General features: G+C 44.5%; 2 protein-coding genes and 1 long non-coding RNA gene across 11 annotated transcripts in view; 1 reads left to right on the plus strand and 2 right to left on the minus strand.

The window, feature by feature from the left end:
* LOC144596619 (la-related protein 1B-like) overlaps positions 1–2,347 on the minus strand; it is a 58,159-nt gene extending 55,812 nt beyond the window's left edge. The window contains exons 1-2 of one of the 3 annotated variants that reach the window (XM_078405163.1): positions 1,904–2,347; positions 278–738 (exon numbers count right to left, since the gene is read on the minus strand). In XM_078405163.1, the coding sequence (XP_078261289.1) occupies positions 278–662 (385 nt within the window). In that variant the 5' untranslated portion in view covers positions 663–738; positions 1,904–2,347. Of the gene's footprint in view, positions 1–277; positions 739–993; positions 1,301–1,903 lie in introns of those variants that run through there. The other 2 variants (XM_078405172.1, XM_078405182.1) reach the window with 2 other exon arrangements.
* LOC144596651 (uncharacterized) lies at positions 327–14,025 on the plus strand. The gene is made up of 3 exons (XR_013547642.1): positions 327–691; positions 6,309–6,423; positions 13,902–14,025. It is a non-coding gene; the product is annotated as an uncharacterized LOC144596651 (long non-coding RNA).
* Positions 11,495–14,789, minus strand: part of abhd18 (abhydrolase domain containing 18) — a 52,654-nt gene continuing 49,359 nt past the window's right edge. For all 7 annotated transcript variants that reach the window (XM_078405221.1, XM_078405196.1, XM_078405206.1 and 4 more), the window contains one exon: positions 11,495–12,627. In XM_078405221.1, coding sequence (XP_078261347.1) covers positions 12,576–12,627 — 52 coding nt within the window. In that variant the 3' untranslated portion in view covers positions 11,495–12,575. The remainder of the gene's footprint in view (positions 12,628–14,789) is intronic.

Genomic DNA, 14,789 nt, shown 5'->3' on the forward strand with positions numbered 1-14,789 from the left:
TTTTAAAGAGACACGTGGTCTATAAACTAATCCAATTATTTGCTACATGTCAGCAAACCGAAAGATTGGCAGTCTACGCGACTTTCAATCAGTAAGCCAGATATGCAACAAAAAAAGTGGACAAATGAATTTTAAAATCCTTATTTGTCAAAATATTACTACACAACAGCGATAGCTCAGAGCCAACAATAATCAAACAATAAAGGCAATCGCCTCTTGACTGTCACTTACAGCTACAAACCCACTGACAGATTTAAAATCGATTTCGTGCACAAACCTGTCTCCTGACTGCTGACGTTCACGCTGTTAGCAGTGACCACGTTTTTCTTCTTCGTCCACGGGTTGATTTCAGGAGGGGGCGCTTCGGTGAAGTTCTTTTGCGATTTATCCGCAGGCTCCCGCTGGTTTTGGTCGTTTCCCTTATTCTCCTTCTCGGCGTCGGCCGCGATCTCCAGCGGGCCGCTCTGTTCTCGGCCTGCGGGCTGTGGCTGCAACCTCTCCAGCAGGCCGCTGTCGGCTATCTCCTCTCCTTCGGAGCCGGACGATGGGAGCCGGTCGCAGGCCGCCGGATCTTCCTGAGAGCTGCCATCACTACTAGTGCCGACCTGCTGCGTGTCGTGATCGGTGGACTGAAGCATTGGAGTCTCCACGTCGGTAGCCATCGTGCACCCAGCACCTGGGTCGATATCGGGTTCGCCCCTTTTACTTCACTCTCGAAAATAATTTGCTGGCGCTTTACTGTCGGAATTAAAATTAGAAAAGGACCATTAAACAAAAACATATATATACTGTGAGCGGGACGAGCTGCTCCTTAATTTCATAAAGAATCACATGGTCAGAGTTTAAATAGAGTAAGCGCCTCCCCAGACTTCCAATGAGAGCAAACTTAGAGCCATTTAAAAATGGAGATTTTTTTTTTGGGGGGGGGGGGGGGGGGGGTGCGCGACAGGGTGGGATATAAGATACAACACTTAAATCAAACAAAATCCAAACCATCAGACAGAAGACAAGTCGTCCACATCGCCCGATGCATCAGCTGGTCCAAGGTTAGAAGCATGTTCGTGGGGGGGGGGGGGTAGGAGTTTATAGATAAACGTATATAATTAGTTAATAGACATGCTCTCTCCAGGCGGTGCAGCGACCGCCCGCTCATGGTACAGGGGAGAGGAGATGGGTCGTAGTGGAGCAGCCCGGTCCCGGCCGCTGCCGCCAGCTCTCCGCCACCACGTGCGAGTAGCATTGACGTGGCCGCCCGGGCCCCACCGCTGCTGCCCGCAACCCCCGGACCCGGGCACCGCCTCCTGCCCGCACCCCCCGGGGAGCGCTCCACCGGACCCCGCCACCCGGCCCGCAACCCCCGGACCCGGGCACCGCCTCCCGCCCGCAACCCCCGGACCCGGGCACCGCCTCCTGCCCGCAACCCCCGGGGAGCGCTCCACCGGACCCGGGCCCCGCTGCTGCTGCCTGCAATCCCCCGGGAGCGCTCCCCCGGACCCCGCAGCCCGGCCCGGGGAGCGCTCCGCCGCCGCACCGCTTCACACCATTGTTACGCCACACAGCTGTTACTGTGGAAACTGGCCTTGTTTATTGGGTTTTCTTCCTCTCTAATCTGGACCTAGTTAATTATTTTTTTTGTATTTAAAATAATGATTTTAAAACGTGTCAGAGGAAGCAAAGGGGTGGATTCCATAACGGGTCAGTTCAATGCCATGCACCCGGCCGTCAATATGGAGAGCAATGTTCTCACCCCCGCCCCCCACACACACACCCAAACACACCATCCCCTCACTTTGCCATCCCTCACGCCGGATCCAAAACAGACCCTCAAGTACTTCTAAAGAAAATCCCCTGCGAAGTGGGAACGGGAAAGGTGACTTAAAAAAAACAAGGTCAAACATCTCACCTGGATTGCTGCTGGGAGAAAAAGAAAACGTTCTCCCTCCTGCAGGAGAAAATCCGACTTGCGGGGAAAAATTGTGCAAAGAGCAAATTACAGAAAGAATGAGGCAGGAGAGCAGGCGGTGGCGGCGTCGGCGGCGGCAGCAGCGCAATATGGTGGATCAGAGGACGAGTTGCTCCCCCTCTCACTGCAACAAACGTGGTCCCTCGCCAACCTCCACTCGCTCGCCTCGTTGTTCCCAATCACGACCTCAACCCCTCCCTCCAACGCCGCCCGGGATCAGCCACCACAAGGAGCAATCGACGCTGTCCTCTTCGTTCGTCCCGCTCACGGTACTCGCCAGATCTTTGCCCCGGTGCCCGCTGCCATTTGCTTAAGTTAAGACACGCTTTCCCCCCACCATGTTGGTCGACAGTTTGGGTGATGGCACCGCGCGTGCGCACGGGCTGCTCCGTGCGGCTTTTCCCGGCCCGGGGAGAGGAGAGGGGCTGTGACGGCGCATGCGCGCCCACCCTCGCCGCCACAGGCCGTCTCGGCGCATGCGCCGCCTCCCTCGCCGCCACAGGCCGTCTCGGCGCATGCGCCGCCTCCCTCGCTGCCACAGGCCGCCTCGGCGCATGCGCGGCCGCCCTCGGCGCAGCATGGCTTCAACGTGTCCGATTGCGTGCGTCGCTGACGTCAGAGACGTGAGTGCGGATGCCGGAAAGAGAACCCTCATCCCCCTTTTCCAAATTGCACAGATATCTACAGTCAAAACCGCCAGGACAATCATGCTTTAAAACACAGCAGATCAACATCGGAAAGCTGACAACAGCAAAATAATGTGTCAGAAGGAACAGCGGATTAACACCGTTAAGTGGTGACCACTTATGAAGTGTTTGCGCAGTAATGAAGTTCAGCATTTGGAACGGCCTGAACTGTCTCTTTCCCTCTTGTATCCTGTATCTGGTGGTCATCACTTCCGAAGAGTCCACCAGGGACTATACTGAAAGTATCCTACACCCATTAGGGCCAATTTGTAACACCATCCTACACTCACTAGGGACAGTTTTTAATAGTATCCCACACCCACTAGGGACAATTTTTACATTTATCAAGCCAATTAACCTGGGTAGTGTTGTACGTCGAGTCGCAGGTAGATAAGGTGGTCAAAAAGGCTTTTGGCACTTTGGCCTTCATCAGTCAGAGCATTGTACAGAAGTTGGGAGTTCATGTTGCAGTTGTATAAGATATTGCTGAGACCGCATATAGAATATTGTGTTCAGTTCTGGGCACCATGTTAAAGGAAAGATATTGACAAGCTTGAAAGGTTTAGAAAAGATTTACAAGGATGTTGCCAGGACTGGGTGGGAGCTATAAGGAGAGGTTGAGTAGGCTGGGTCTCTATTCCATGGAGCGCATGAGGATGAGGGGAGATCTTATAGAGGTATATAAAATCATGAGAGGAATTGATCGGGTAGATGCACAGTCTTTTGCTCGGAGTAGGGGAATCGAGGACCAGAGGACATAGGTTCATGGTTGAAGGGGAGATGACAATAATAATCCGAGGAGTAACTTTTTCACACAAAGGGTGGGTCCCTTCAAGACAGAAACAGGTGAATTTATTATGGGGAACAAGGAAATGGCAGACGAATTGAACAGGTACTTTGGTTCTGTCTTCACTAAGGAAGACACAAACAATCTCCCAGATGTACTAGGGGACAGAAGATCTAGGGTGGCAGAGGAACTGAAGGAAATTCACATTAGTCAGGAAATGGTTTTGGGTAGATTGATGGGACTGAAGGCTGATAAACCCCCAGGGCCTGATGGTCTGCATCCCCGGGTACTCAAGGAAGTGGCTCTAGAAATCGTGGACAAATTAGTGATCATTTTCCGATGTTCTACAGATACTGGAACAGTTCCTGTGGATCGGAGGGTAGCTAATGATATCCCACTTTTTAAGAAAGCAGGGAATTATAGATCAGTTAGCCTTACATCGGTGGTGGGGAAGATGCTGGAGTCAAAATGCGGCACATTTGGATAGCAGAAACAGGATCGGTCCAAGTCAGCATGGATTTACGAAGGGGAAATCTTGCTTGACTAATCTTCTGGAATTTCTTTGAGGATGTAACAAGTAAAATGGATAAGGGAGAGTCAGTGGATGTAGTATATCTGAACTTTCAGAAAGTCTTTGATATGGTCCCATACAGGAGATTAGTGGACAAAATTAGAGCACATGGTATTGGGGGGAGCGTATTAATATGGATAGAAAATAGGTTGGCAGACAGGAAACAAAGAGTAGGAATTAACAGGTCCCTTTCAGAATGGCAGGTAGTGACTAGTGGGGGTGCCGCAAGGCTTGGTGTTGGGACTGCAGTTATTTACAATATATATTAATGATTTAGATGAAGGAATTAAAAGTAACATTAGCAAATTTGCAGATGACACAAAGCTGGGTGGCAGTGTGAACTTTGAAGAGGATGCTATGAGGATGCAGGGTCACTTGGATAGGTTGGGTGAGTGGGCAGATGCATGGCAGACGCAGTATAATGTGGATAAATGTGAGGTTATCCACTTTGGTGGCAAGAACAAAAAGGCAGGTTATTATCTGAATGGTGTCAGATTAGGAAAAGGAGAAATGCAACGTGACCTGGGTGTCCTTGTGCATGTCATTGAAAGTAAGCATGCAGGTACAGCAGGCAGTGAAGAAAGCTAATGGCATATTGGCCTTCATAATGAGAGGATTTGAGTACAGGAGCAAAGAGGTCCTTCTGCAGTTGTACAGGGCCCTGATGAGACCACACCTGGAGTATTGTGCGCAGTTTTGGTCTCCTAATTTGAGGAAGGACATTCTTGTTATTGAGGGAGTGCAGTGCAGGTTCACAAGGTTAATTCCCGGGATGGCGGGATTGTCATATGATGAAAGAATGGAACGACTGGACTTGTATTCACTGGAATTTAAAAGGATGAGAGGTGATCTTATAGAAACATATAAAATTATTAAGGGATTGGACACGCTAGATGCAGGAAACGTTCCCGATGTTGGGGGAGTCCAGAACCAGGAGCCACAGTTTAAGAACAAAGGGGTAGGCCATTTAGAACTGAGATGAGGAAAAACGTTTTCACCCAGAGAGTTGTGAATTTGTGGAATTCTCTGCCTCAGAAGGGAGTGGAGGCCAATTCACTGGATGCATTCAAGAGAGAGTCAGATAGAGCTCTTAGGACTAGTGGAATCAAGGGATATGGGTAGAAGGCAGGAACTGGGTACTGATAGTGGATGATCAGCCATGATCACATTGAATGGCAGTGCTGGCTTGAAGGGCCGAATGGCCTACTCCTGCACCTATTTTCTATGTATCTATGTATCAGCAAACTTGGATACATTGCAACTGGTCACTTTGCTCAATCACACATGCTCTATCACATATGCTCTAAATTTGATTCATAACCTCCTGCATTGCATCCCATTCAGGGCCTTCTGAAGATCCAAATTCATTTTTCTTCCAAGAACTTTCAAGACATTTATAACAGATATATGTTTCCCTTTCATGAATCCATGTTAAATCAGTCTAACTGAGAGACAAGGAACTGCAGATGTGCGGGAAGGAACTATAGATGCTGGTTTGCACCGAAGATAGACACAAAATGCTGGAGTAACCTTGCGGAACAGGCAGCATCTCTGGAGAGAAGGAATGGGTGACATTTCGGATCGAGACCCTTCTTCAGACTGAGAGTCAGGGGAGAAGGAGACAGAGATAAGGAAGGGTAACGTGTGAAAACGAGACATCAAAAGAGATGACGGACTGAGGCGGAGGTGTTCAGCGAAATGAGGTGTTCAGCGAAATGATTGCCAAGCTTGTGCTTGGTCTGGCTGATATATAGGAGTCCATACATCTTTACCACCACTCAAAACCTCTTTCTCCACTCTGCCTGGGAGGATTTCTTTGATTTTTCTTATGAAGGCAAACACCAGTTTTTGTTTAATTTTTCCGCCCTTTCCTTAAAAATGTCTTCTGCCTCGTTCCATGGAGTGCACTTTAACTTTTGTAAATATTTTCCTTTTTGCACATATACATATAAATGGAAGGTTTAACAGTCTGTTTTTATATTTCTTGCCAGATTACTCACTTAATAGTTGCATAACAAATGCCAAACAATTGTTTGTATAATTACAACAAATGTGAGGTTATATATATGTGTTCATCCACAATTTATAGATAATGCACCAACACTGTTCAAACTTGCTAGCACCAGTGTCATGAAGGGGTGCACATGCTATTTAACCAATGTGCAGTTTGAGGACTCTCGCCTAATATATTAATCATTTATTCATGTTTTTCTTCCCTACTCTGATCACCTTTCCCATTCAAACCGCTCACACCTGATTCCCTAAACCTTCTCCTCTCTAATTCTGCCCTCTTTGCTCCAGATTGCTGAGGAGGAAGAAGGTAAAAGTTATTCGCCTTCCATCACAGTGATGAGTGCGAGGTCACCGAAAGCAAGATGGATGCTGCCTGCGCTGGTGGGGACTCGGAGGGATTGCCGTGAGTGTGGTGGTCTCGTTGTTGCGCGGAGGTCGCGCCAAGGAAGTGTCCTGGAGTCTGGTGCGAGTGTGGATGGCTTTGTGACTGCTCGAACGGACAGGGACTGGAGGGAGAGCGACAAGCTATCAGTGCAACTCTGGTCACATCACGGTGGAGGAGCGTGTATGTGGCCTGGACATTGGACTGATGGCTGTGGGTCTCCGCTTTTGCTGTGTGCCTAGGGATTCTCACACATGCTGTGGTGGCTGTTTATGTTTAATTTTTATGTAATTTTGTATCTTATTGTTTTTTTTTGGTGTGACCTTGTGGTAAAATCAAATTTCACTGTACCTCAGGGTACACATGACAATAAAGGACTATTGAACTATTAATTCTCCCCCTTTTTTTAACCATTTGCTCCATCCCTACTTCCTATTCTGACTCCTTATGCTTCTCCCTATCTGATTTCTTACTGTCGAGTCTCGCTTTTCACTCCTTTGCTTTATCCACTGATGCTGACTAATTCTGTTCTGATCTTTGAAGCAATTTCCCATCACACTTAACAATCAGCTGCCTAATTGCCTAAGCTTATAATAATATCTGTAAATAGATACAGAGTCACCTGTTAGGCACGATTGTAGAATATACAACCACGATTTGGGGACGGGAGATATTATTTTCAGGCTCCCCAGTCAGTTTTAATCAGAATATGCTTTCCATGTCAGCAGTCAATATCAAAACAGATACCTTGACAAGAGATTACATCAGATGTTGGGAATGGAATTTGTGAACTAGGCATATAAATCTCATGGAGTCTGCCCGAAGAAGATAACATGTGATCTTGTACCTAGAGATCCAAATAATTAGTGCCAAATGCCTGAAACAATGTCTGTATTTCTAAAATGCTTAATTGGTTGGAAACTTATTTTGAGACTTCTTATAGCCATAGAGTAATACAGCATGGAAATATGCCTTAGCCTAATTCGTCCATGCTGACCAAGCCCATTTAATCTTGTCCCATTATTCCATGTTTGAGCCTTATCCCTCTCAGCCTTTCCCATCTATGCACTTGTCCAAACATCTTTTAAACGTGGCAATCAAATTCCCTCTACTAACACTGTTCTCCGCTTGGCAGAGCCTCACCTTCAACTTCTCTTTTGATACCTCTCACTTTCTTCAAGTTAAAAGTGTAGCCATGGGCACTCACATGGACCCCAGCTATGCCTGCCTTTTTTGGCGGTTATGTCAAACAGTCCTTGTTCCAAAACTACACTGGCCCTCTCCCCCAAGTTTTTCTCCACTACATTGATAACTGCATCAGTGCTGCCTCTGAACCCATGCAGAACTTGTTGATTTCATTAACTTTCTGACACCCCTTTCTTGATCTCTCTGTATTCATCCCAGGGGAGTCTATCAAATTATGTCTACTGCAAACCCACGGATGCCCACTGATATCTGGACTACACATCCTCCCAACCAGCCTCTTGCAAAGATGGCATCCCCTACTATCAATTTTTCCATCTCCACATCTGCTCCCAAGATAAGGCTTTCCTTTTGGGACATCAGAGGTGTCCTTTTTTTGTAAACATAGTTCCCTCGCCTACTGTAATAGATGGATCTCTCACCCGCATTTTCTCTGTATCCCGTAGTTCAGCTCTTGCCCCCCCCCCCCCGCCCGAGCAAGGAGAGTTCCCCTGGTTCTCACCTTTCACCCACCCAGACTCCACATCGAATACATCTTCCTCTGCCATTTCCATCACCAACGTTATCCCACAACCAGTCACATCTTCCCATCCCCACCCCTTTCTGTCTTCTGCAGAGACTGCTCGCTCCTCAATTCTTGGGTTCACTCATCCATTTCCACCCAAATCACCTCCTCCCCAGGTACTTCCCACTGCAATCACAGGAGATAAAACACTTGTAATACCTCTTCCCTCACCTCCATCCAGGTATTCCAACAGTCCTTCCAGGTGATGCAGAGGTTCATATGCACCTCCTCTAACCTCATTTTAATGTATCCCGTGTTCCCAATGTGGCCTCCTGTACATTGGTGAGAACAAGGATGGACCCAGCGGCCATTTCACCGAACACTTGCACTCGGTCCTCCAAGGCCTACTGTATCTCCTGGTCACTAACCATTTTAACTCCTCTTCCCAATCCCATATTGGCCTTTCTGTCCTGGACCACCTCTATTTTCAGAGTGAGTGCACACTCAAACTGGAAGAACAGTACCTCATATTCCACTTCGGTAGCTTACAACACAATAGTGTGTACATTGAATTACTTAATTTTAGATAACTACAACAAAACCCCCACCTCGACTCACACCGATTTCAACCCCCCTTACAATCCTTTCTCTAGTTTCACAATTCTCCAATTCTTTTGTCTCACACCTTCGGTCTTTTCATCTCAGGCCTTTGTCAGCCATCTACTTTGTCAAAACCTGCCCCCCCCCCAAATATCCATCTATTATCTGCTAGGCTTTATCCTGCCTCTCCTCTCTTCCAGCTTTTTTTCTTCACCCCACCCCTCCCCAAGTCTGAAGGAGGGTCCAGACACCAAACATCACCCATCTACATTCTGAAGAAGGGTCTCAACCCGCAATGTCACCCATTACTTCTCTCCAAATGGCTTCCTCCTGCACCTATTTTTTCTATAAGCTGCCTGTCCGCTGAGTTACTCCAGCATTTTGTGTCTGACTACAATACCCCAAGTGTGGCCTCACCACATCTTATGCAAATACAACTTAATGTCCCCGCTCCAACACTAACCGAATAAGGCCATTATGACAAATTATTTTTTCACTCCCCTGCCACTTCAGGGAATTGCATTCTAATACTCGGTCCCTGTTCTACAATAATCATCAGGGTCCAATCATTCACCGTGAAAGCCCTAACCTGGTTTGATTTCTGGGGTTGTGAAAGTTACTCCATAAATCCAAGTATTTTTTTATCTTCTACAATCTTGGCCTAGACATATCTCAGCCTGCCCACGTTCCAGAGGCTTGCATCAAAATCTATCTTGCAGCAAAATGTTGGCTTGCATCCTAATAGCTTGTGGTTCACTGTGCATATTGCATTACAGTAGAGTGAGAAATCGTGAAGCATTTTCTAAATGTATCATTGTACATGCGATTCTCACCAATGCATTTCTCCAAAAACTTTCTTCTAATTAAAACCCAATAGCAAGAAAAATGTTTAAATACATTTTTTCAAAAATCCTAAGAATTGCATTGTATTTTTGTTTCTTTGAATTAATCTGTGACAGCAGAGCGCAATAAAATAAAATTTCCTAAATGTAGGTTTTATGTTGTGGGCATGTGCTAAAATAGTTGATATAAGCTGAAACAATTTTCTTCTTTTAAAGTACAAGCTTGGCACTTTGCATTAATTGAAACCTGGTTTCACCATTTTGCCCTCTAATCGATAGGGAACCGTAATTTCATTATTTGGTTTATTGTTTCTAATTTTTTTAGATCCATATGACCAGGAAATTTCAGGCCTATTCCCAGGTTTCAACTTGAGAACTCACTCATATTTATCTGCAATCTTTTAAAATACTAATTCCAGAACCTAGATAAACTGGAAAAAAATGGAAGTGGTCATAGACATGCACAGGAATCAGAGCTCAGAGAGAAGATAACACCAGGCACTTCAAAGACAATAAAAACGTCAATTTTGAGGAAAAGGCATGCAATTATGCAAATATGCCAGCATGGTCAACATACTGTATACTCAAACAGGTTCAAATAATGGCTCACCAACCAGAAGGCTGTGGAGGCCAAGTCAGTGGATATTTTTAAGGCAGAGATAGATAGATTCTTGATTTGTTCAGGTGTCAGAGGTTATGGGGAGAAGGCAGGGGAATAGGATTAGGAGGGAGAGATAGATCAACCATGATTGAATGGCAGAGTAGACTTGATGGGCCGAATGGCCTAATTCTCCACCTATTCCTTATGACCAATGTGGTAATCAGTTTGGTTTCGCTTGAGATAGTGATCATTGAAGGGAATGGAATTTAATTTTCCAAAATTCATAGAGAAATATACCCCAAAATGTTAAATATGATACAGAATGGAATGCACCACTCACTACTCATTCATGTCACTGTTTTGGAAATGCATTTCTTTAGATCAGAAATCCAGTGCAGAATGTCTGTCCCTGCCCATTTCCAATCACAGCGGTAGAGTTGCTGCTTTACAGCGAATGCAGCGCCGGAGACTCAGGTTCGATCCTGACTACGGGTGCTGCACTGTAAGGAGTTTGTACGTTCTCCCCGTGACCTGCGTGGGTTTTCTCCGAGATCTTCGGTTTCCTCCCACACTCCAAAGACGTGCAGGTATGTAGGTTAATTGGCTGGGCAAATGTAAAAATTGTCCCTAGTGGGTGTAGGATAGTGTTAATGTGTACGGGGATCGCTGGGCGGCGCGGACTTGGTGGGCCGAAAAGGCCTGTTTCCGCGCTGTATATATATGATATATGATAATCTGTTAAAATATTAAATGTACCAAGCTTCCAAATTAACCATTTATGTATTTCCTCCATGAATAATTAGAATTCAGATCAAATTTGGATCTTTCCTTTAAGGAACTGTTCAATTTAATATTGAATAATTAAATTAAGTAACAGTAGCTCTGAATATTCAGTTGATACAAAGATGGTTAAGCAAGTCTAGGAAGTTTGTTGAAACTTTATAAATCAATTAAGTCAGAAATAGTACAGTAATAGTTCATTCTAAAATCCCAGAAATATTAATAACATTCTGAAGTATGTTTCAGTGACTTTGCAGAAAAATAAGTCTTAACAAGGAACAGATTACAGAATCTCCTGGAAGTAACAGAATTTTAAACTTTCTATGCAAGAGATTTATTTATGGGATAGAGACATTAGGGAAGCAATATCCTCTTCCTGCTCTGGACATTCAGAAAAACCCCTCAAGTTTGTTGAATGAGTACTCCCACTGTACTTTAATCTCTATGAATTTATAAGGAAATGAGTTACAATATTTCTCACTTTCATGGATCAAAACGAAAGAAACAGAACATGTTTAATGAGTTTTATTAATGAAAATTGTAAATATTAAATTTAATTATAAAATTCACATATGACATTGAGCTGCTTTAATCATTTTCAGTTACAAGTTCTTCATATAAACTAAATCTTAAACCAAAAATCAGTTTTCATACACTATATCCAAAGATTAATCAATCATTGTACAATTAAATCTTAATTCCAGTGTAGATTCAGGAAGTGTCCTTGGCTTTTTCAATTTTTATGTCAGACATTTGCAACTTATTTCTTCCTTATAGGTAATGACATTGATTTATAAATGGCACAAGTACCGAGATGGTGAAAAACCTTTTGCATGCTATCCAGGCAAATCATACCACAGACAAGTACATCAGGCAGTGCAAAAGAGAAAATAAACAGCGCACAGAATAAAGTTACAGGTACAGAGAAAGGGCAGATAGAACACTGTTGGTAATTCAGACAGTTTTGGAATTGAGCTTTAGGAAAAGCAGAACAATTGTAATAGGAATAAGTAGAACTGCTGGGGCGGGTACGCAGAGTCACCACGCCCTAGCACCATTCTAGAATAAAAATGTCACCTTGCTACAAATGGATTGTGATTTCCTCAGTTCTGTAGTTCAAGTAGGCACAAAATAACTCAAAGTAGCACCATGTCCTTTCCTTGTATGTGGTACTATGCACATTACTAATACATTTGTTCAAGTCAGTTTTGAAGTACACATTCATTTTCTTCATTTGTATATTCTTGTACATGTATGTTTTCCCTGAAGTTCATACTTGTCAGAAAATAAAGTTAAACTCTTCAACAGATCTAATAAAACTTATTGGTAAAATGTAAAAAAATTAGCATGTGGAGATTGTTACTATAAGTGACACCAATTATGAATAGAGTTATTGAGTTTCAACATTTCAACAAATTTTGAAATGTGAGACCGATAATAATTTATAATAGGTTAGTATACAGTTCTTTTGTTTTTCTTTCACTAACAGGCTTCCAACCAATAGAGGACAATTAAGCTCCCCATCTTCAAAGTGAAGTTGCTTGTTAATGATATATATCCCACGTAGCAGTGATGAGGACTCGGTATACTGGAATCAGCCATAAATTAAATCCACTATTAGCACGGCATTCAACGTTCAATCTTAAATGGAGTACTTCTGAAGGAACCGTTCAAATGCATCATAAATGGCTTGTCTGCAAACAAAAAAAAAGTTAAATTCTGAATAAATGTATCACAGGCAGATGTAATTTTCTGGCTCTGTCAACAATAAATTTGTTTATCTCATGCTACATTATGAACATTGTACACAGCCAGTCTCTCTTTACCAAATTATGTTTTAGGATCAGGTCATTGCTAAAAGCCAGCATTTATTGTTTGTGCCTAATCGCATTTGAGGTGGTGGTGTGGACCATCTTCTTGGATCACTGCATTACTCCTGTAGGAAAGAACTGCAGATGCTGGTTTAAATCAAACGTAGATACAAAATGCTGGAGTAACTCAGCGGGACAAGCAGCATCTTTGGAGAGAAGGAATGGCCGTTTCAGTCTGAAGAAGGATCTCGACCTGAAACATCACCCATTCCTTCTCTCCAGAGATGCTGCTTGTCCCGCTGAGTTACCAGCATTTTGTGTCTACTGCATTACTCCTGTTGGGAAGGGAATTCCAGGATTTAGATTCAATGATAATGAAGGAATAGCAATATCTTCTTTGTCAGGAAAACATGGGTTTGGAGCCGAATATGTAATCCCTTATTTCCCTTGCCCTTCCTGGTGGTAGAGGTCATTGGTTTGGTGTGTGCATTCTGATTATCCCAGGCAAATAACCACAGTGCATTTTGTAGTTGGTACACACTGCAGCCACTGCACATTGGTGGTAAAATAAATCTTCTTCTTGCGTTTGCGACAGCAGAAATTATGTAACACCCTCCAGGCGCTGTAACCAGTGCAATGTGCTGTTGTCGAGGGCTGTGAGGTCTACCCCTCCACCAGGGGGACGGAGGACAGTGCAGTCGAAAATTATGTGCTGCTCCACACACGCAGGCTGCTGATGAACGCAACCCCCAACAATGCATGTTGGCATTGAACCGGCCGACCCCAGTGCGGAGCCAGTTCAGGGCGACCTACTCTTTGCGGGGCATGTCCGAGCCGGGTGGGGCTGTGGTGTTCGGTGCGACAGTGAATTGAGGAGGTCGCGATGTCTGTTCCCAGCTGGTTCTCCATGCTCCTAATATGTTGAAACCGGAGCCACAGAGGGTCGCTGCATGACGGGAGAAAGGGTGACAAGATGACAGGCGTTGAGGTCCCAGTTGCTGTGAATCCTGGGCGAGGTGGTAAAATAAATGACTGTTTAGGATGGTGGATGCACTACCAATTAAATAATGGACAGTGTTGAACCTCTCAAATGTTTGAATTATACTCATACAGGCAAGTGAAGTGTATGTTATTAAACTCCTTCTTATGTCTTGCAGATGGTGAAAAGTCTTTTGAGGCGTCTGGAGAGGAGTCACATGCTACACGTTATCCAGTCTCAAACCTGCTCTTGTAATTGCTGTCTTTATGTGTCTCATCCAATTATATCAATGTTGACTTGCCTGGAGTTTGATGGTGGGAATCTCACCAATGGCAACACCACTGAACGTCAAGGATAACATCAGACTCTCACAAAAATTGCAGATGCTGGAATCTTGATGAAAACACAACATGCTGGAGAAACTCAGCGGGTCAGGCAGCGAGTCTGAAGAAGGGTGCCGACCTGAAATGTCACATGTCCATTTCCTCCACAGCTTCTGTCTGACCCACTGAGTTGTTCCAGCACTTTGTGTTTTGATTAAACTCTCAGTAGATCTGGGATTTCTGTGGCATCAATGCAACATATCATCCACTTATCAGCCTATTCCGAAATGCTGTAGGAAGCATGCAGGTGTGTACTGTTTCATACACTGAGAAGCTGCAAATGGAAATTAATGTTGTCCCATCATCCACACTTTTAGTTTAGTTTAGGTATACAGCATGAAACAGGCCATCAATCACACGTTTGACCATACAATAGACAATAGGTGCAGGAGTAGGCCATTCGGCCCTTCCCATTCGACCCTTCGATACGATGATAGGAAGGTCAATGATAACGCAGTTGAAGGTAGTCGGTCTAGGAAACTGTTCTGCGGAACTCCTGCAGTGATATCCTGGTTATGATGATTGGCCTTGAAAAGTCACAACTACTTTTGTGTGAGGTATGGCTCCAGCCATAGGAAACTGTTCCCCTTGGTCACTGTTAACTTGTTTTACCAGAGCTCATGATGGTAGAAATCAGTAAAATTATGCCTTGATGTGAATATATCACCTTTGGAATTCAGCTC

This window comes from Rhinoraja longicauda, chromosome 1, assembly GCF_053455715.1.
Source record: "Rhinoraja longicauda isolate Sanriku21f chromosome 1, sRhiLon1.1, whole genome shotgun sequence".
In the NCBI taxonomy this organism is placed as follows: domain Eukaryota; kingdom Metazoa; phylum Chordata; class Chondrichthyes; order Rajiformes; family Arhynchobatidae; genus Rhinoraja; species Rhinoraja longicauda.